This window comes from Diplotaxodon limnothrissa, linkage group LG23, assembly GCF_057381915.1.
Source record: "Diplotaxodon limnothrissa isolate DT_005_m linkage group LG23, D_limnothrissa_male_GT1.1, whole genome shotgun sequence".
NCBI classification, from domain to species: domain Eukaryota; kingdom Metazoa; phylum Chordata; class Actinopteri; order Cichliformes; family Cichlidae; genus Diplotaxodon; species Diplotaxodon limnothrissa.
The window spans coordinates 3493057-3515759 of NC_140617.1; the positions used below are offsets into that span (position 1 = coordinate 3493057).

At 41.0% G+C, this 22703-nt stretch overlaps 1 protein-coding gene across 1 annotated transcript; it reads left to right on the forward strand.

Moving 5' to 3' along the window:
• Positions 1 to 7515: 7515 nt before the first annotated feature.
• On the forward strand, positions 7516 to 19987 carry plpp2b (phospholipid phosphatase 2b). The gene is made up of 6 exons (XM_085347712.1): positions 7516 to 7661; positions 16803 to 16954; positions 17151 to 17413; positions 17629 to 17686; positions 18684 to 18860; positions 19783 to 19987. Exons 1-6 carry the CDS (start codon positions 7601 to 7603, stop codon positions 19936 to 19938), a joined length of 867 nt encoding a protein of 288 aa, XP_085203838.1. The 5' UTR covers positions 7516 to 7600; the 3' UTR covers positions 19939 to 19987.
• Positions 19988 to 22703: the final 2716 nt, after the last annotated feature.

Genomic DNA, 22703 nt, shown 5'->3' on the forward strand with positions numbered 1-22703 from the left:
GGTTGTGTCAGGAAGTATAAAACCAGTGCCAGATCACATGTGGATCTATCCGCTGTGGAGACTACGTTGGGAAATCAGAAGCTGAACCAGAACAGAGTTTGCTGTCAGTACAACTTTAATTCTGCCCAAATTTTTACCCCTCTAGATTTTGTGTTTTACCATCTTAAGAGATTTTGCCTTTGTGTCCTCTCCACTGTTATTTAAACAGCTTTGTGCCTTCTTACTACTTGATTCTCTAGCGCCCTCTTGTGGTACCAGGCTGCAGGTAAAGACCCAGAACAGCAGTGCAGCTTTCCTACGTTGTACGCGGACCATGGCCCCGTGGAGAAGCATGGACTTCATCACTCAGTAAAAACAAAGGCAGAAAAAAAAAGAAAGTTCAATTAAATATTATATATAATTTTTAGGAAGGTTTACAATAAGTCAACCTAATTCCGCCACTGCCACTGATTTGTCAGCTGTGTTTCTGACATATTGGGGCCTTTTCTCACAGATTAACGATGCAGCACTAAAATATTTAACAGACTCTTCTCAACAAGAAGCAAAGTTATGCTGCGAGTCTACTCTGCAACCTAAGGCCTGAAAGTTTTTAATATTAAAGCTCAAATGGGAAGACGGGAGTGTTTGTTTTATGACTGTGTGAGCTGACGTATATAACAGTAAAGAGGTTTGTCACTGACATGCCACACTGATAATATTTTATCCATATATTTCCCTTCTTTTTATGGTCTTTATCTTTTAAAACTGAATATAATTACTTCTCAGAACTTCTATATATTTCAGCATACTGTTTTCTGGCCTGGTTCCCGACAGTACGCCCTTCATTTATTGACATTTATGAGCTGGGTTCAGATAAATGATGGAAGGTCTTGTTTGTTGCTGGTAATGCTACTTTGCTCCATGCTGTCTGTGTGGATTTATGGGTCAGCGTGTGCTCCCACACAACAGCGCGTGAGCTAATTGGCAATTTCAGCAGTACCCTCATGGATTCAGTGCAGTGATCAAGTACAGCAAAGGAAAGAAAGTATTACATTCACACCAATGTTTGGTAGTGGGTGTATACTCTCCAAGGTAACAATCCGAAGGAGGGCAATCTAGCTAAAGGTCCCCAAGCTGCTGCATGTGTATGAGCAATGGAAGATTCATGTGTGCAAAGTAAGAAATCTCACAAAGAAACCTAAGAAAAATAAGAAAGACACAGAAAACATTTATTTTTGAGTGTTAAATCTCATCATACGTTGAAATGACTCAAGAAGACATGTTGATACATATCCATGACAACAGAAGTCCTCAACACTGTCTAAAACAGAGCCATAGATGACGGGTTTAGTGAGCAACAGGCAAGATACGGCCTTCATAAAGAGTATCATTTTATATTTACTTGGGTTAAGTGTTTTTTAATCTCATATCAAAATTTATTTGATGTGTTGAAACATTAAAGTGTGATAAATACAGAAACAAAGAACTCAGGGAAGGAGGCAAATGCTTTTTTCTCTTCATCACAAATGATGGCTTTCCAGATGTGGAAACTAATGGCACTAATGCAACTCTATACTGTCAGAGATGTAGGATTTAGAATTGAGCTAAGACACCATTTATATACTTAATCATCTCACTGACCTGTTGCCAGTGAAACTAATAAGTCGGAAAACGTTCCTCCAGTATTTTGAGACTAATATTATAGCTAATATTTTCCATGAAGTAGTAAAATGTCTCAGTTTAAACATTTGATAAGTGTTCTGTGCTCATTGTAATAAAATATGAGACAAAACTGTGGTTTTATATGCTACATTAAGCACATTAAAAACAAAGAAACATGAATGCAAAAAACATGCTAGTAACAACAATACCAACACCTTCTCATGTAGATGTTTCCACCTTTGCTCAGGTGTTACCAAACTGGGTCACCTTAAATAAGGTTCCAGTTGCAGAGCAATTCAAAACCACTCCATTCAAACACTTTTTCATGAGAGTATTGCAGTATTTATCCTCCTCATTAATGAAATTACAATCACTCCAGTTGAATAACTCAGACTGAAAAAATAAATGGACATTACCTTCTACAGAAATGATAATGAAGCCTACTAGCATGCCTGAATTGTTGCTTTAGCAAGATATTTGACACTCAGACAGCTTTCAGAGACTCACCCAGTGGCCTAGAATTTAAGCAAAGAATGCTTAAGCACTCTGAAACATCTTAGACTCTCTGTGCTGACTCTTAACTGTCTGTTAAGATGCCCTGCTTCATGTCAAGGGGCTTGACATTGACTAACTGTGAGAAACATCACAAGCTTGTTCATTAATTGCCAGACTGGAAAGGTTCCCACTGGAATCTGAAATCTGGCAAGTAACAGAAAGTGTAAGCACAACACAAGAATTTCAAGGACCTTTATACATTTGTGTTGAATGAAGCTGAGATCACCTACAGTCCTATCTTTCACTCTGTTCATTCATCAGACCGTGAGAAGTCAAAGAGACACTGAAAGAAACAAGGTCACCTCTCAAACAGCTGAGCATGAGAACGAGAAGAAGATTGGACCAGTAGAAAACTGCAGCTCCATGCATTCTTTCCCAGGCATCAGCTCCATGTGTGTTAAAAGTTCACAAAGGTGTGTATCCACCACTCAACACTCAAATAATACTACATTCACCTACCACAAAAAAAGAGAGATGGATGCAAAGAAACGACACAAGCTTCAGGAGCTCAGTGATACCCTGATCCAGATCTGGGAGATCTCCCTGGACGCCATCTGTCTTCTCATTAGGAGCATGCCCTGATGTTGTCAGACATGCATACAGGCACGTGGAAGTCAAACAAACTTGTGAGTACCATTCACAGATGCTGCAATGAAATATTTGCAAAAGGGACCCGCCTGCCGCATCATTTTGTCACTTTGATCTGCAGGGTGACAATTGATGTGGCATCCTTTTGTTCCTAATACATTATTCAGCATTATTTTTGTGACCTCACGTGTTTTCAAAGTCTTTCTTTAATTTTTTTGAGCAGCTGATTACAAGTGTTGGTGCTTGCTTTGATGGAAGCACCAGGACTTGATCTGACCACCCATCAGTTTAAAGCAGGTTCCTCAATTGGATGTGCAAACTATGTCCACGCTGAGGATGCTAGCCTGCCAGAGTTGCACATAAACTCTTTGCCATGTGGGCACTCTGACTACACAGCTTCATGGTAAATGCCAAATACATGTTGAGAGTTTACCACCTTCTGAGACAAACCAGGAGTGAGAATGTGGACGTTGTATTCAGTGATCTGCCACTAGAGAGCGCTCTCAGTCTTGGGAAAACATTTTGAGTCTGACCACTTCTGACTTATTAAGAACCTTAAGGATCACATTAAGCGTGCGTGTAAAGACAGGAAAAGACAAGGTTTCTTTGTTCAGACTCTTTACTCGATCTGCAGAAATAACATAAGCAGAACAAGCTGCTTGAACATCAAGCAGACTTGCAGTTAAGCTCTCAGCTGACCCTTCTCACCCTGGACACAGTCTGTTTGACCTGCTCCCCTCAGGCAGGAGGCTCCGGTCCATTCGCACCAGAACCTCTCGCCACAAGAACAGTTTCTTCCCCTCTGCTGTTGGACACATGAACAATAACCACATGATTGTCCCCGCCACTAACACATGACCCTACGCTGTGTCACTGCATCATTTCATGTTTGGCACTGATCACCACCTGCACTCATGTATATATCTTTCTACGTAGCACTCATAATTCTTATTCTCATGTATATATCTCATGTATATCTCATGCACATATCTTTCTTTCTACATAGCACTTTAATTCTTATTGTCTGCACTGAAGCACCGCAGCAATTTCCTAATGTTGTAAACCTCAACATCTGGCAATAAACCCATTCTGATTCTGATTCTGATTCTGATTCTGAAGAGTTATGATGACTTAGTACAGGACCTCCTGCTTGGATCAACCTACATGCATGAAGATGTGCAGCTGTTTCGTTCTGATAGGACAGTCATGCTGACACATCACCAGGCGATAAGGTGCACCAGGGTGTTAGAAGACTTTGAAATGAAAACTAAACACACATTTACAGATGAAAATAGTTATTTAGTTGTTTATTTTAATGGATCTCCAAATTTGTTTGATTGACCGAGTGACTGATTAATTGGTTACTTTAATGAAATGACAAATTGTGGTCAATTTGGGGAGGAAACAAAATAAGAATCAATGTGTTGGCTGATGGCATCTTTCTCTGTTTTCAGTGAGTCATACATAAAACCATAGATTTTTTTCACCTCAGAGTCTGTTGCAGAGTTTCTCAGCTTTTAGCTCATTATTTTTCTCCTGCAAACCTTTCTCCTTTGAGAGTGTGTTGCTCAGCACCTCCTGACTTATAACTAGTCTTATAAGTACTCAAAGTTTCATAAACTTTGACTTTCATTGAGAGTAATTCTTTTCTTCAAGGCATCAGCGTTATTTTCTCAGCTTGTGCTTATATTTCCAAGCTTCTTCATTCAGAACCTTTCTGTAGACCTTCACGTGAGTTTTAATTAGGACTTTGCTCTGTGCCTGCATGGTGCCACCTTCTCCTCAGCTTCCAGTTAAAGGTATCTGTCCTTTAAAGTTTGTTCGATCTGCAGCTGATGGTTGACAACAGCTTCCAATTTGTCCTTTTCATTGTGTTTAACCGCACAGAGCCTCTCCAGTATTTACTTTTTCTTTCATTCTTGAAGAGATTCTGGCGTTCCCGTCGTAAGGCATCACTGTGATGACTCAAGGCCTCTTTTGACACTACACTGTTGTGGTTTCTTGCAGAGATTTTGCTCTGGATGTGTCTGTGGATCTCCTGAATCTCCTGTTGCGAAGCTTCATTCTGCTGCTTTTGTGACATCCAGTGAGTTTGGTTGTTCATGCTTGTCCTTGAGTTGCTGGATTTCCTTTTGCATTGCTGTGTTTTGTTGTCTAATTTTCTCTGTGGACTTTTTTTTATCTCACCACACATTTCCTCAAAGGCTATTTTGTTGTGGACCTCTTCCTCTATGTGCTCAAGTTCATTATTGAGCACCTCATGCTGCTGGTTTATGGCTTCACGTTCTGCTTTAATTTAATTAAAGTCAATGGCCATGGCTATGTCTTTCAGGCTTTTGTTAAATTTGTTGCTACAGAGTGTGAATTTTATAGTTCAGCTCCTCATTAGCTTTAGAAATTTCATCAGAAAAGCTGTGACTCTGGAACAGTTTGTTGAGCTCATGAATTTGGAGTTGCAGGGTGTCAAGCTGCCAGCTGATGGCTTGCAGGCTCACATTAATGGTGCTGTAGCTGGCTGCTTCACCTCTCTGTTCCTGGTGGAGGTCTGTGTTGGCACACCCTGCAGACTCCTGTTGGCTGCAAATCACTTTTTGCTTTCTTAAAGCTGGTCAGTGAAATATGCCTGTCTGCATTATATTTACTACAGCTACATAAAAATAATAAGAGACTGATCGCACTCAAAAATGCTTGGTGTCCATAACTGTAACGGTACAATCTCCAAAATGCAAAGCAAGTTTCCCAACAAACATGAACAATAGTTCCACTGATTTTAGCATGTTAACATTTTCCCTGCAGTGTTCATGAATGTGTCAGTTTAAGAGGAATAATATTTCTGCAGTATTCTTGGCGTTTTATACGACAATCTGCTCCTTGTGCATTGTTCTCCATCTCTGTATTGATGTGTTTGAATTTCTTGAGTTTTCACTTCAAGTTTCTAGTTTGTATTGTAAAAAATATATTATATATATTTTATACTTTATATTGTAAAAATGAGACCCAACAATATTAGAAAGAAAACCTCAACAATCAGATTATCCCCTGTAAGTGTGGACTTGGTGACAGTGGGAAAGAAAAACCTCCGTTAAACAGTAAGAAAGCCAGACTGATAACTCACTGATCTACACGCTCAGGTCAGTAGTGTACACATTTAATGTTATACCTGAAATTTGAATCTGTTCATCTGGATGCAGCATTTCTATGTCCACATGGGATTTCCTTTTCTGGATTGTTGAGCATGAACAAGTACCACAACCATTCATTCCCGTATGAATGTATACTACACTTGTGAAGCTCTTGCCTGCTCAGTATATGAATGACTCTGTGAATCCCTGTTTCTAGCTTCTGTACTGTAAACTGGGGGCGAATGGGTTTGGGGGGAGGATCATATTTCTGGCTTCTTCTGGCACCTAAAAGAAGCCGTCTATGGTTAGGAACAACCAGAAGGGGGCAGAGAAGCCATAGCTTTAAAATGACTCCAAGTATGCAGCTCTCTGTTGTTCTGTGTGTTGTTGATGTTTACTTTGCACGCTATAACATTTTAATTTATCTACTGAGTTGATTTTACTGCTTAAAAACGTGTAAAATTCAAGTAAAGCTTCAGTGTGTGCATGCAAGATTATCTGCTTAACTCAAGGATGCTGAACTAATATACTTCGGGGGGTAAACGTGCTGTTTGGCATGCAAACAGAGTGAACTGTTAATGCACACTCATGACTTAAAGCTCTACACACATGACTGCATGCAGACAGCAAACCTTGTAATGACTGGCGGAGGGGAAACATCCTGACTGCCTGGGGCATAAAGCACTGTGGCCTGGAGTCCTACTGATGTAAAGTCATGCTAATTTTGCTTCAGCCGCAGGATGCCTTGTAAAACTCTCCCTGGTTTTGTTGGGATGTAAATTCTGTCTTCTACCAAGTGTGCTCAGTCCTAACTTATATAAAAGGGTTGGCTAATATGTTTACTTCTTAGCCATACTTTAATATCTCTCTTTTATATGTGTGAGAGGGGTTTGGGGGAAGAAAGATCTCAAGAGAAAATGGCACCAAGTTTGTTGTGTGGGTGTGATTTAAGAAATGGGAGCTGGATATTCACGTGAGGCTGCTTTAGTTCATTTAAGTAAACGTTAATAATTAACCCCATCAGTCAATTCCTTCTGTTAATACATTTATCCGTTTCGGGAAATGGCATCTTCCTTCTTCCTTCGTATTTTAAATCCGAGTGCACTTTTTTCAGCTCCAATTAAAGCAGTAATTGAGTCGTCTCTACTGAACATACATGAAAGGCGTAACACTGGCAAAAGCACAAAGAGAAAAAAACTTCTTCCTCCCTGTTTTCTGCGCACATGTGCGCAAAAGCTCGGTGCCTGGTGGTGATCGGATGAAGAGAAGAGCCAGACGAGGAAGCAAGGAGGAGGGATCAGGAGCAGTGGCGTGGTTTGACCGGAGTAAAGAGTTTATTCTGGATTCTGCGGACGCCTCCGTCACAGTTCAATCGGATGGTCTCTCTCTGGTCTTTATTTGATACCCAAATCAGTTATGTGCGCAAAAGGACGCAGAGCGTCAGAGGTGTGCTGCTCCGAAAGGAGTTTGGATAAAGTGGCGCTATAAGAAACTTACACACCTCCGCTGTCACTGTCATCGCAGCACAGGTACGAACCAGGATCCCGGAAGAACTCGTTGTACGGGTTACCCTTTGTTTTTAGAGTTACTTGTACGTTTCTGAGTGAACGAACTCAGATGGACTTGTTTACTTTATTCAAGAAAAAAATTATCTCTCAAAGTTTCTGATTGTAAAGTAAATTAGCGGAAAGAAAATGAAGGATCAGAAGAAGAAGAAGCTGTTCGTGGTGGTGGATGTGCTGTGCGTTACAGCTGGTAAGTTAACAACCTGTTCCTTTTATTTAGCACACGGACAATGCGCAAAAGTCGGCAGGCGTCGCTGGTAATATATTTGTGGCTACATCCGTTTCTTCTCATAATTCGCATTTTTTGTGTGTGTTTTGCACCGATAACAGCAGCTTAGGGTCTCTTGTAGTAATGGGAACTCAGCGGTGTTTGTTTATTTGCACGTTAAACTCAAGCGCGATTTTTTTTTAATCAGACAAAAGGTTTTCTGGCTGGCTGCTGATTTTAATCTCTGTTGCTGATCCAGCAGCTGGACTGCCACACTCGGGTCTGGCGCTAAATGAGCAGCCTGTCACTCACTTTGTTTATGGAGATCCGGGCTGGGATAACGTCCCGGCCTTAAATGTTGGTGCAATTTCACCATGGCAGAACATAAGAGGAAATCTCAGTGTCATCCTCCTCGCAAGCTTGCATGCTTCAACCTACTCACCAAAACTTTGCAGGACTTTACAGTGCCCCAGGAAGCTGAATATTTGTTTATGGAAATGTGTGCGCCCCGCTTATTCCACATATTTTGTCTGCCAGGAATCCTAAAAAGACTGCTCCCAACTTCCTACGTTTGGTGCATTTTGGTACATTTGACTTTCTGCTGCGCTCGGAAACGGATGTTCCGCGTTTAACTTCAGGCAGAAACAGTATTTTCTGCTGTAACCAATGAACTAATATGTATCGGATTCGTCTCCTCCCTCCTCTGGATAGTGTCAGAAAATGCACCATACTAACAAACATTGTAGTAACAGCTTTCCACACTGATGAGAGTCTTTTGACATTCATCTTCAAGGTATGGACCACGATTAGGGAAGAAACAATGAATCCATTACTGGAGATTTACACGAACTGTATGAAATTACTTAATCAGTGCAGCTGTATCAATAACTCAATGCATTATAAAGATAATATTAATGTCACCGTATTCAGATTTGCATGATGAAAATAACCATGTACATACTGTACAGACTTTTGACAGACGTGTGAATCTTTTAATAATTAGCTGAGATTCAAAGGGGGTTTGTTAAAAACATATAAATACAGATGCCAAAATAAATAAATCACCGGGTTTAATAATCTGACAAATGTTTTCATCATAAAGATAATGATTAGATCAACTTTATCAAACAAAAAAAACAACAAACATAAAAAGTCTGAGCTGACATGTCCAGAAGAAGTTGTTTTCAGATGCGGACACAAGGATAATATGCACATGTGGAATATACCAGTGTGGTGGGAGGTTGGTTCACTGTGTTAATGCCACATGAGCACGACAGCCATCTGTTTTGCAACTCGCTGGTGTTTGGCACCTTGTTTATCACTTGTTTTGTCTCGGTTCTACCGGTGAGGTACAAAAGAGGAAGGAGTTCAGGACAAAGACTTCCAGGGCCCCCACTCCATCCCGGGCTTTACAAAGAGCTTAGGAGTATTTTCCATCAGTGGGAATATCCACAGACTGCTGAACATGATCAGTCTTACCATTTGATTGTCACAAGTCTGGGATTAATGTCTGGGTTGGTCGGATGGTTGGTCAGATCTCGATGGATTATCCACCCTTTTTGCCTTCGCTTTCCCTACTGCCACCCATGTCATTCACCCAAATAATCGTCAAGTCAACCCCAAGTTTATGTGAGGTTTCCCCAGGCGTGTAATAACAACACGATAGAGCTTATAATTATGCTGACCATTAGCCTGTATGGAAACAGTGTTGAGTTGGGTTTCTTCTGCATTTTCAGACTGTTTACATTTCTTGAATTTGTGAGCCTTTCAAATCTGCCTTTTTCTTCTCTCTGGACTTTTGCTCAGCCGAAGAAATATGTCTCACATTCAGCAGACTGCCTTCATCTATCCTTTGTTCAGGAATCCAAAGGCCAAAATCAATGGTAACATGAAAGAAAGATTTCTTTGGCATGCTCTCTATCTCTTTCACCCTGCCCTGCCCAGGTCAAACTACACTGATAACTGGTGGTATCATACGAATAGATGTGCCTCTGTCTTTTTTGTTGTGGTTTTTTGTTTAATACAGTCCACAACACAGTTACTGAGCACCTTAATGGATGAATGTGGTGTAAAATAGCTGGTTTGTGGTAGTTTACTGATGCCTTCCTACTCGAGGTCTGTCGTATTGTGTATTATTTGTCTAGTTTAAGCCTCCTGTCGCTTTTTCTTTTGTGAGGGACATTTGAGGTTGTTGTACTCGTCAAAGATCTACCTTGGTTTTGAATTTCTTGTTTATTGTGAGCTTCTGGCCTCGGTTCTTCGTCTATTCTTCCTCCCTTCCTCCCACTCTCCCTACCCCGTCTGTGTAAGTCTACACTCAGCACAAATAGATATTGGGTGTTGGCTCGAGAAAGGAAAGACCGGGTTTTAACCTCTCCCTGCCCACAGCTCTGCAGGTGTAACATGTATGTCACAGCTCACCTCATTTCATGGGTGCTCCTGTTGGAAAAATGAATGACATTTTGAATCGTGAGTAATGCGCTCGATAATACACCAGGCCAATAGACTAAATGGCCTTGGGGCGAGGCACTGCCAACGCATTCTTGTTTTCCCATGTGTCCGCTCGTTATTGTCTGTAAGATTGTGCCAAACCTGTTCTGTGTCATTGATTGCTGACCCACTTACAAAACGTGTTATGTATGTATTGTACAGTATGTAAAAGTTGATATTATGTAAAAGAAACATACCTGCATTTCTTAAAATGGTGTTAGAGTCCATCCATCCGTCTCTTCTGCTTATTCTAATTAGGGTCACGGGGGCTGGAGCCAATCTCTAAGATTTACAGTATTTTATAATTTTGTTTTCAGAGAATTGTATACTTATCACTTATCACTCTGCATTTGTTGGTTTCTTTTGCACAGCTAAAGAACAATGGCAGCAGAGTTTTTGATTTGCGCCTGGCCTGCACATATCAAGTTGTTCTCAGTATTTTATATGATCACAATCACAGTGACACATACAATAGCGCTTGCTCACAGATTCCCACGGCAGGAAAACTGTCAGACTTTCTACACATTTCATTGCATTTTTTACTCTAAATGCACTCTGTCCCCTTGCTGTGTTGCTTGCCAACCCTGGTTAGTTTGTCGGTGAAGCCATCCAGCGGAGTCTTCTGGGAGCCGGGCCTCTCATGTGGTTTTTGTTGGTAAGACTGATTGGCTTGAGTTCTCAGAGCAAAGCTATGAAGATGCTTGATGGGAATGGTTTTCCTTAGGAGAGCCATGTCATGGAAACTGAAGCCCTTTTAAACAAACAGACACGTTCCACTGAGAGAACTTAGTTTCTTTATATTTTGGTTGCTGATATTCAAATTATTTTAAATCGTTGAAATTGAGGTTGAGCGTGGAATTCAGGTATTTTATAGGCATACATTGATTATTTTTGACTGTTTGTTTCTACAGTTTTTTTAAGTTTTTATTTGTATGTTCTTTTATGTAGCTCTGCCATGTCGACATCCAATATTCTATTTTTCTGTATATTTATTGATGTTTATTACAGGATACCCACTGCTCTTTGCAGATCTACGTTATTATTTTGGACTTTACCAGAGCTTAGCATGATTCACAGTTCAAAATAATCTTTGTTTTGGTGTAACCCCCCAATTCGTGCACTCTGGAATAAGCTCTATAAGCACTTCTCTCCTTAGGTAACCTTTTTTTCTGAATGATGAACAGCAGGTGTTTGGGGCTGCTGTGCTCACTGCCAGAGCTGTCACTGACATCATATAAAACCTCGAGTATCAAAAATGTAAACAGTGCTGTTTGATCACTAGAAAAAGATACGAGCTGTAAATAAGCCAAACGCAGTCTAAAAGACATGTTTCTTGTTAATGTCGATCCAAACTAGATTTTAAGGACTAATCCAAACAAGCTGGGAACGTATAAAGGCAACATCAAATATATACAGGATAAAGTACGACACAGCAAGGCAGCAGTTTATTTAGTAAGGTCAGGATTATTCATTGTAGCTGCACACATCAGACTGCCTTTTAACTCCTCCCGCAGGCCTTTCTGGTTTAGGTTGAAACCTGTGTGGCCTACTTCTTTGATCCCCTCCAAACCCAGACTCTTTGATTGCTCACCCAGATTTAGCTGCTCTCCCACCACTCGCACAGCCTCGCCTGCCGCCATGTCTCCTTCTGCTCTGCTTGAAGCTAAGCACGCGTAAATGATGGACGGAGTGAAACAGTGGGATTAAAAATAAAGAATGGACCACAGCAGCAGCAGGATTTGGTGTGACTGGTGAAGTTGGGCGTTCCTCATGTGAATTAGAATTCCAGAGGCCTACGCCGGCAGAGGTTGTAGGCTCAGCACATACCTTCCACATTAGTCAGTCCAGCTTGGAGGGGCAACAGTTAGAAGGAGAGAGAGCTTTAGCTGGTTTTTTAACTGCAACACATCTTCTTGAGCATGACCTGCTTTGACATAAAAACATGTTTGAATTGGAGGGAACAAACGAAGGAGAGAAATTTTTATTCAAAGGAATAAAAAGTGGAAACACTCCAGCTAAAAGAAAGGGGGGGAGAGCCTCCCTCTGTCCTCATCCACGCAGGCTGGAACTGGAAGCAGTCAGGAATTGAGTAAATGACTAAAGAGTGACACAGATTTCTAAGAAGCGGTGAAATGTAAGATGAAAGTAAAACAGTCAACAGGAAGAAAAGAAGGCTAGAAATACAATAAGAAGAAGGTGACCTTCATGCTGCAAAGGCAGGAAACCAGAGTGGAAGAAATTAGATGGAAGAGCAAATGTTCCAGCTACGACCCCGAAGGGAGGGCATCCTAAGGGCATGGGAACACCCATCTCACGCCACACACAGGCTATGCACTCTTTAGGTATGCATAATAAAAACCCAGACTGTATGTTTTTCAAATTAGGGAACATAATTGTCCATCTGTGTGGTTATGCAGGTGCAGCAAGTTATGTCAGAGAAACCACGGTGAGTAGGTGTCAGTTATTCTCAAACTATGACTTCCAGATAATCATGGCAGTTTGACTGAAGGGACTAAGGTCTCCAGAGCAGAAAAATGGACCCTGTACAGCAAATACATGTAGACATGAAAAGGAGGGAAGGGAAATGGAAGAAAAAGACCTAAGCTAGCAGAGGATGTGACGGGCCTTGAATGTCAGCACCAGAGTGCGATTGTGGTCCAAATGGTCCTGCATAATTGCACATCTACCAGCTAAATAAAGCATTACCCAGTGAGGCCTCTATATTTACAACAGAGGGAGAAGTGTGTGGGAGGACACTGTGATCGAGTGAGTGACAGAAAGAGAAGAATGAATGGCTTTAAGCATGACAGAGAAACAGGGGGAGAGGATGTGATTCAGCAGCGGTGGAAAGAATGAACAAGCTGCTGTTGTTCATGTATCAATTAATGCAGAAATCTCCTTCTGACTGAGCTGGATTCCTCAGACAGTCATTCTCAGTTACTCTCATATAGCTTCATTTTGCTCTAGTATCCATTGTAGCAGTGGGAGTCACCAAGGTATTACTGCAAAGTGGAACCAAAGACTCTAAAGTGAACCTTCTTTAAACGGAGGCAGAAGGACTGCACATTAGAGGCTCAGGCAGGAGCGTTTCCTGGCCACATTTTCCTCCCTCAATCTTTGGAGGAAACATCCAAAAACAAGGCTTTTCGCACGCTAAAGAAATAAGTCTACTCTTTTTATTGTTACTTCCATGTATTCTGTGTTCTTTCAGATTTTCTCAACAGAAAAATCTCCAGTAGAGTCAGAGACACTGCTCGGTCTTTAAGTGGAGGCAGCTCTGGAGCAATGTCAGTTTGGGTTGTGGGATTGTCTCGTGGTATGCTGGAGGCCTATTTTGTGTGCCGATGGGTCTAATTTTGTCTGAAAACTGTGTTGGAGTATGTCTGCTTTTCCAGAGACTGGCTGGTTTGTTTCTTGCAGATATTATACGCAGGGGGACTGCTCATGAGACACACTCGCATACGCACCTCAGGGCGTACCATTTATTTTGCCCATGAGAGCAGTCCAGACTCCTTACATCATTTTATTTCTGCCATTTCCCCCCCTTTTCATCTGAGCTTCTGATTCATGACTTAAAAGTTAAAGGCAGGTGTCAGCTGAATTAGTGCTTCATGGATGAAAACAGACATGAAAAATTAATACTTTTTTTACAAGTCAGAGGGGCTTTTTAAAGACCTGCAGGCTGACTTCATTCAGTCCATAAACCCTGTCCTGTTAAGAGGATTTAGTAAGCATTAAAAAACATAAAGATATTGAGCTGATGAGATGAATACATTTTTGCAGGCAGTAGAATAATGGTGATGATGGACGTGCAAAAGCTGTTTAGCCATGTGTGAATTTGTGCGATATTTCATTAGCTGGCACATCATTTTAAAGGTTTTTTCCCCCTTAATTCTTCTCCTGCTTTGCTGTGATTAATGGCCTGGTTCTATCATGCGACTCCAGCATAGAAATAATTATGTTGTACTGCTGCTTGACATTTACCATTCTGTGTTAGGTAAATAAACTTCTCTCTAGAGTTTGTCTAGGCCAACCTTATAAAAACCTTCAAACTTGGTGCTATGTATTCATGGAGGTAGGTTTCATTTAAACCTGACTCTGATTTTAGTGCAACTATTTTTTCCCGACTCCACAGAGAAATAAAAAGTAGTAGTTGTTGGGGTTTTTTTTTAAGTTTGCTCCATTTTTTCCAGCTGGTAGCAGGATGCAGGATACAGATGGATAAGCTGCCACCCAAAAGCCACATCAGTAAATCTGCATCAGCGAGCTCCCCTGTGGTGCTTCAGACAGGATGTTAGTTAAATATAAGAGACTGTATTACACTACAGTTATCACAGACAGGATTTGGTGGCTGTAACAGGAAAATGTGTGGAATAGGACTTTAAAATCCTGGTTTACCACATCCTGCACACTGGAGTCCTGTGCTCATGCAGTGATTGGTGGGAATCTGCCACACAGTGAAAGGTGACAACCAGCTGCTGCTTGTAATGTTACTGGTCTTAGAAATAAAATAATAAATGTACTTAAACTGCCTGTAGGCACTAAAATTACTTAAACATTTATGGCTGCTGCATGTAACAATAGTTGCATGTTTTGGAAAATGTTTCTGATTGTTTTTACGCATAGTGGGAAAGCTTCCCACGTCCTCCCCAGGGTACTTTGATTAGAAAGACTAGTCTGGCAAAAGGCTTTTAAATAAATTTACTTTGTGACTGAACACTGTCTTTGTTAAAGGTAACGTCTCTACTTTTTTTCCTTCAATGTTTGTCTAGTCTAAATCCAGCTCCATCAAGGCCAGGTCAGCAGGGGTCAATGCACAATCATGTGTTCATCCAATTGAGCACTATTGTTTATTCTGCTCTCAGCACAAAGCCTGTATTTTGCTGCTGCCTTTGCTCACTGAGCCCATAAAACCCTTTGTCCACAGGTGTGCAGGCGATATGTCTCTATATCCCATCTCATCCCGTGTCACCTTCGACATAGAGAGATAAGATCAAGTGCATGTTATTCTTCTTCTGTCATCATACATGGCCTGTTGCCGAGAATACTGAACAATAGCGAGGGGTATTTCTAAGAATTTGAGTTGTTAAATGTACTGAAGTGACAGTTTTCGGGTCCACTTACAAACTAAGTAGTGCTTTTCTTTGTGACAGTGTTCATACATTTGCAGTAGGCTGTTCTCCGATATCTGTCACGAGGTGGAATTAAACATGGAATCAACAGAGCATTTATCTCAGCTGAATCCCAATCCGCCTTCCTCTTGTATATTTTCCTTTAGTTTCAGTCTTAATGGTCTCTCATCAGTCAGGTTCACTGGAAGTCTTCCTAGAAATATGTCAAGGGCAGACTTTTTTTGCTTTTAAATGGGAGGGGTGCACAGTTCATTTATGCAGAAATTCAATGCTATTGGTGAGTGAACTTTTCAAGTTCTTGCGATGCTTTTGCATTGCTGTTTTTGTTGCATTTCGCATGCAGGCACTTGGTATTTTCACAGTGGGCCCAAGACTGTCCGCCTTCTATGGATAGCAGTATTAGGGTGGAGAACACATTCCTTACTAGGGCTGGAACACCTGATCATTTCCAGCCATTTGTCAGTTGATTGTTTAGTCTTTGACTTCTCTAATGAATGTCAGAAATACCCGTAACCCTATAAAACTACAAGTTTGCAGTGCCATGTGAGGGACAAAAGATACCTATACCTGTGCATATAAGGCCTTTGTCTCACATATTGTCTAAATCTCCCTAGAGTCATTCTTCACCACTCTGCATTGTAGCCTTGAAAGGGGATCGCCAAAGACAGCTAGAAGCTCGTTTTAATTGGGTCACATTGCTAAGATGTAGAAATAAGTATCAGCTGTTTTTCAGCAGTCTCATATCTTCAAGTCTCATTTGAGCTTCTGCAAATTTAACAGGTTTTTGATTCACATAGCAAAGAAGCAATTTGCAAAATGTATTCAGAAACTGTTTATTAGTTCTTCACATTCTGAAATGTGCTTGTTAGTGAGTGTCTGTTAGACAGAGAGGAAGATGGTGAGCGTGTGGTTTAGGAATTGAGTTTTCTGAACCTCTCGAGGACATCATGCATTCTCGGGGGAGCTGTAAGCAGCTATATTTGGGCTTATTTTGCACACAACCACATGCCTGCAGGAATTTGTGTACAGTTTTTTAACTGTTTATATTGTACACATGGGTATATGTCTGATGTCTGATCTTTTTTTTTTCTTTTTGCATATGCTCATGAATATAAAATCTATTTCCCACTGTGTATTTTTGCCTACATTTAAAGCACAAAATGTGTTTCTCCTTGTGGGTTGTTTTCATCCTTGTGAACTTAGCATTTATCCTTAGAAAAAAATTTCATCCCCCAAGTTAGGACATGAGGTAATGTCTGAAAAATACAGAAAAATAGCCAAATGTGTTTTTCTACCTCATTAGTCTTTGATTTTAAAGTACATTAACTTGGATCTGGGATCCTCTTATGTGCCGCCCAATCACGGCCGAAACCCAGGAACTTCTGTTACATCACAGTCGAACACCTATGCATCCATCTCATCCCAGCAAGAGCAAAATTTATCCAGATATGCAATTAGTCTAACATAATAAGACTGTTCATCTGGTTTGTTTTCCCTCCAGCGGCACTGCCTTTCATCATTATGACCATTGTCTCCAAGCCATACCAAAGAGGCATTTACTGCAATGATGACAGCATCAAGTATCCCCTAAAACTAGACACCATCACCCCCGGTATGCTGGCAGCTATCACCATCTGCTGCACTCTCGTCATTGTAAGTGTAACAGGACGTTTCATGACATTGTTCTAGCTGACTTTACTCATTTGACACGATTCTATGGATGCATTTTGCCAGAACTTGACAATAAGTTGATATAGAAGTAGGAGAAGACTTTTTATGTAATGGAGGAAAAATGTGGGGGAAAAAACCCAAGAAATAATCTTTGATTTTTTTTATTCTCTCTCCTCAGATCTCATCTGGAGAGGCTTATCTGGTCTACAGACAGAGGATTCAGTCTAACACACAGTTCAATCAGTATATAGCTGCACTCTACAAGGTAGTAGGCACCTTTCTGTTTGGAGGAGCTGTCAGCCAGTCACTTACTGACCTTGCAAAGTACACTATTGGGCGTCCAAGGCCAAACTTCATGGCAGTATGTGCACCGAAAGTCTGCACAGGATACATGCTGGTGATCAACTGCACTGGGACTCCTGAGGATGTCACAGAGTCTAGGTAGGAGGGAAAGAACTTCCATCAGTTTCTTTATAGAGGAAACAAGAACCTCACACAAATTACACAGATTGTAACATACTGTAAATCAAAAAAAAAACAGACATTGTCTGTGAAAAGGAAGTCTAACACATTTTACATGATATTGATGCTGCAAAATGCTACTGTACAAATATCCTGTGTAAAGCAGTTACATCTGAATTGTGTTTTTTCTCTAGATTGTCCTTCTATTCTGGTCACTCCTCTTTTAGCATGTACTGCATGCTTTTCCTAGCGGTAAGTACAGAACGTGAGCTTCAAGAAATAAAACCCATCTCTCTGTACAGTTAAAAAAAATTAAATAAAAAAACTCCTAAACCTCTGGGCTCCTTTAAGAGCATTCTCATGCATTTAGATCTGTACTCAGAGACATAAAAGGGAAAAGTGGAGTCCAGGGGAAGAATGTAGTGAGACAAATGATCTGGAATAGTCTGCAACCCTTTTCCCAGCAATGATGAAGGCAAAGCACGAGCTCTGACCTGTCTTCCAGGCCTATTCAGCTCATTCCACTTGGCCCCATCTCTTTGTTTTAAAAGGCACCGCAGCTAGACAGCAAGCTCCAAGCAAAGCAGCTTTTATTTTTTTCAGTTCCAAGAAAAGAGCGTCCAGCTAGTGTCCATTCCTGTCTTTGGCACTCTCTGTTTTGCAGGCATATGCTGCAAACAAACATAGAGCTCAGCTGTGACATCCAGCCCTTGTCCTCTGGGCTGCCTTGAAAGAGTATGCTATAGTGCTGAATGCAGCGTAGCTGTATGGCAGGCGGACGGTGGTGCGATGCCAATTTTTACACCTTTAACAGCAGCCGAGCAGAGTTTTTAACTATTGCCAGATTCATATTTTGTTGGCATCAGTGCTTTCCAGCATAAATGGGGTTCGAGTCTGTGGAGAACATAAATTAGATTTGTACTCAGCACCTTTTTAAAGTTAAATCTAATTTGAGAGGTGCCAGCTACTGTTTTCACTGCAAACTCAAGCACCAAAGTCATAGGCTTTTTTTTAAAGGATCCAACCAGTATCTTGATAGTGCTGCAGTTTAAGCACATTTAGAAATGGCAGAAATTTCCCTACTTTACTGTTTTGTTAGCATATCACATTGCAGTTATGATGTATGATGCAGTGTTGCCATAATATAACTGGTGACTATGCTGTTATGTATTGGTGTGATAACCTTTTTAGGTTCCAGCAGTGCTAATAGCATCATTGCTCTCTTTTTCCTCTCTGTTTCCACCTCCAGCTTTACGTGCAGGCGAGATTTGTGGCAAAGTGGGCCAGACTTCTCCGGCCCACCATCCAGTTCTTCCTGGTGGCCTTCGCGGTTTATGTGGGTTACACCCGAGTCTCTGATTACAAGCACCATTGGAGCGATGTGCTGGTGGGGCTGCTGCAGGGAGCGCTTGTTGCTTTGCTAAATGTGAGTCTCCACGGCAACGTCCTACAAGATAAATGCTACAAAAATTAGTGATTTTATAGTAACACAGCCATTACTTTTAAAAGCTTACGCCTGGGAACTTTTGCCAGTTTTTCTTTTTACTTCTCCTCTTGAGAATTTATGATTACATGGAGACTTTTTTTCATTACATTTTTTGCACCACCAGCTTCCTACCTGATGACATATTAACTTTGCATCTTAGTCCTGTGGTTTCCAAGTGCTGGAAAGGCAAACACGGGTGTGACCGTCTAAATCATAAAAATGACATTTAGTGGAAACGTTAGCAGAATAGCTCAAAACATATATTTTATTCCCAAAGTTAAAAGCCATGTAGAGAGGAAGCATGAGTAGAGTGAAGTGTGACAGCAGCATGGTGTGTCTTGATACAAACCCACATACTCACAGCTGGCAGGTAACAAGTCCATTCACCTGCTTCATCCAGCTGGGCTTCTTTATTGTTTGGCCACTTCCCTGTTATGATTGAACCACTGTCAGCTCTGCCTCGTGGAAATTCTGGAGTGGTAGAGCGTGTGTTTGTGTGTCTGTGTGTGTCCATGCATGATTAATTGGGATGTGAGCCTGCACCTTTGGCCTTCACAGTGCTGCGCGCAATTAGAGACCCTCCTGGGCATAGGATTTTATGGTCTGCAGGGGTTGTGCCTGCTCTCTGTGTGTTCCTCTCTGATGTGTGTGAGAGTCTGCGTTAGTGTGTCATTTAACGGCTGTTCACAGTCCTCTCCAGACACGTGTAATCACAGTTTCCAGCTCTGCCCGACCTCCTCAGTGTCCCTTACTTGTTTATACTCCAATCTCTGTAGCACAAATAATTTTCTAAGTGACCTGCAATCTTGTCTGGCTTCCTTTTTTTGTCCCCTCTTAATCTCTCCTTTCCTCTCCTCTGCAGGTGCACTTTGTGTCGGATTTCTTCGAGAAGTGTCCTAAACGTTCCAAGAGGCCGGGCACTCGCGATGGTGAGGAACCAGAAAGGAAACCCAGCGTGCAGATTGCAGACTCTGAGAACAGCAACCATTACAACTACCACAGTCGTGGCACTGTGTGATAGTGGACTTAGGAACAAAGACTGCAAACCTGCAGACCACAAACCTGTGTGATAGCGTCAAATCCAGGGGCTTCAACCTGGTTAGATCAGGTAATAACCTGGGTTATATGCAATCCTGACTCTTCAGGATGCCTTCTGTCCTGGAACTGTGTCAAATTTTAATGTTTTGGTAAGTTTTGCAATCGGCCCTTTGTATTTGTGTTTTAAAAAAGAAAGGAAAAGCTAGACTTCTGGCCTGTAACTTTCAACCTCTTTTCTCTGCATCAACCACTCACTTTCCACCTGCTCCACTGGACTGAGGGATGCAGCCCATCCCTAGGCACCTGAGACACAACCATGACACTTTTCTCCTGTAAGAGAGAAAGAAGCATATTTTCAAGCTATCATTATTAACGGTAAAGCAAAAAAAGCTTTACCAAATGCAACATGGGTAACATTGTTACCTGTGTTAGCAATGCAGGTTTCAATAGCTGTAAGCCTCCAGTGTTTTTTTCCAGCACACTGACAAAATAATGTCAGATAAAAGTCTCTCTGCATTTGGGTTGATACATATTCTACTTTCTTTACTCATTACTTGCAAATTAGGGTTGTTATTATTATACAGTATGCATGTTATCTGTTCCAGAATGGATCAGTGACAGCACCTAGATTTCAGTTATACAGAGCGAATGCAGTGATAACCTAAAAGTGCCTGAAAAGTGCCAAAAACTGCACCAGAATCTGGGCACGGTTTCAGAATTCAAAGCAGCTATTTCACTTCCAGTGAGTTCTTTAATTTTAATTAAAACTACACCGATTAATGGAGCTTTAACATCAGAGTGTATTTTTTGATTTGTGAAAGTAGAAAACCAAATTTGTCTAGAATAATTGTAACGAGAAGAATGTTCAGGCAGGAATGTTTCTAAGTGTTGGTGGATTCATGTCATTTTATTGGACCTACAGTAGAAGAATACTGAATTTCTGACTGTCGGTTAACTTATTTTCCTATATAATGCCATCCTGTTGACAGCATGTCTCAAAAGCTAAAATACAGGTTTTTTCCTGGCAGTCGACCAAATCGTGGAGTCCGTGTCACCTCGTTCAACAGACATCTATGGATCTTGCTGCCTGTTTGATAAACACATTTTTAAAATGCTTGAGTAAATATTACCCGAATTAACAATGTTGTTATAATTTTTTATTACATTGCTGATTTTGTGGTGGTTTTTCTTTGGCTCTGGCCCATGTTGGTTAACTGTAGAGCCAGTTAACCAACATGGGAAACAAGAACATCCAGTAATGTTTCATAACTGCCGTACAAACAGATCTGTGTCTCTGCTAGAACAAACATTTTGTTCTTAAAGTGCTAGACAGGTTTACCAGCTGACAACACACTAATTAGATTAGTGCTCATTCATGTTGGCAGACTTCACTAACTGTCATGTGATATCACTGATTTCATTACGTTTAGCATGAAACTGAGCTAAGGTGAGGACACATCGAATCTTCAGCTTTTAGGCTCATGTCCAGACTGGAAAGTTTCTGAAATGTAAACATGTAATTGTGGATTAGATTAATGATTTGTTTGATCACCTATGTGAAATGGACTGCAGTAGCAGACACCATTGATGCCTGTAGCTTTTATTTCTGCTGGACTTGATGTGTCATACCACTACTATACAATCAATCAAATATTAAGAAACGTTGCCTCTATCTTGTGTCCCTTTTCCACTTTTTTTCTAATTTTTTGTTAGAAAAAAAAAATTTGTTTAGCAAATAATAATCAAAGATGGACGAGACAGCCATTTTGAAAGTGGTTAATAAGTTATTTTGAATATAAAATGTTCTTTATGTACTTTTATAAGGTTGGAAGTGCCAGCTCTAAGGTTTTTTGTGCAATCACCCCAGCTTGCCACTATGAGCCACAAATACTGTATCCATGAATGCTATAAGACATGTTTTTAAGTTTTGTGAAGTACGTGTGTGTTTATACACCTATATTTGAAATAAATAACAGACAACAACAAAAAGAATGATTAATATATAAATTGTATGCTTTTATTTCAAATGTAGGGATGTTTTAGTCTTACCTGTACAGTGTGCTTTGGCCCGGGATTTCTCAGACTGGTGCCTGTTGGATTTGCTACACAAACAAATCCAATTCCAGGTCCAAACGGATGCCAGATGCCTTGGCAGGGCTCTTAAATGGCTGCTGTAATGATGAAGAGTTACATACCCAGCTGTGTATTTGAAGCTTGTAACACTGCTCTGGTTCCACTTCAAACATTGGTCCATGTTCCTTTTCCCCTTCCTGTGCTGATGAATGGTGTGCATAAGGTCTCATGTGTAGATCTTGTACAGTGTATAAACAAGCACCGGGATGATGGACAATAGATCAGACAGACCACAAACCTGATAGGCTGATGGACTTGGTGAGAAAAGAACACAGAGGGAATCTTAACTGGCAGTGACTGTGAGGCCCCAAAGCTGTGCTGTAGTGGGGGTGGGGTATCCTATGGCAAACCTTAGTCCACAGGGATTTCCACACATTTAAAGTGCACATTTACAACAAGAAGCATCTGGAAGTGGTTGCACAGATGTGCAATGCTCTGCTTGTGCTTGCTACTTATATCTAAAGCATGTGTATATAACTCAACCTGACGAATGGCAGAAAATAGGGATGGGTACCGGTGTCATGGCACCGGTTCTGACATAAACGGTAGTAACCAGACCGAAAAGCAGCGCACATTTCGGTGCTTTATTTCGGTGCTTTTTTTTCCTGGGCT

Coding starts and splice junctions, on each gene's coding strand:
- plpp2b (XM_085347712.1), top strand. CDS start 7,601: ATGAAGGATCAGAAGAAGAAGAAGCTGTTCGTGGTGGTGGATGTGCTG. Junction 17,414..17,628: donor GAGGATGTCACAGAGTCTAG/GTAGGAGGGAAA, acceptor TTTTTTCTCTAG/ATTGTCCTTCTATTCTGGTC. Junction 18,861..19,782: donor CGCTTGTTGCTTTGCTAAAT/GTGAGTCTCCAC, acceptor TCTCCTCTGCAG/GTGCACTTTGTGTCGGATTT.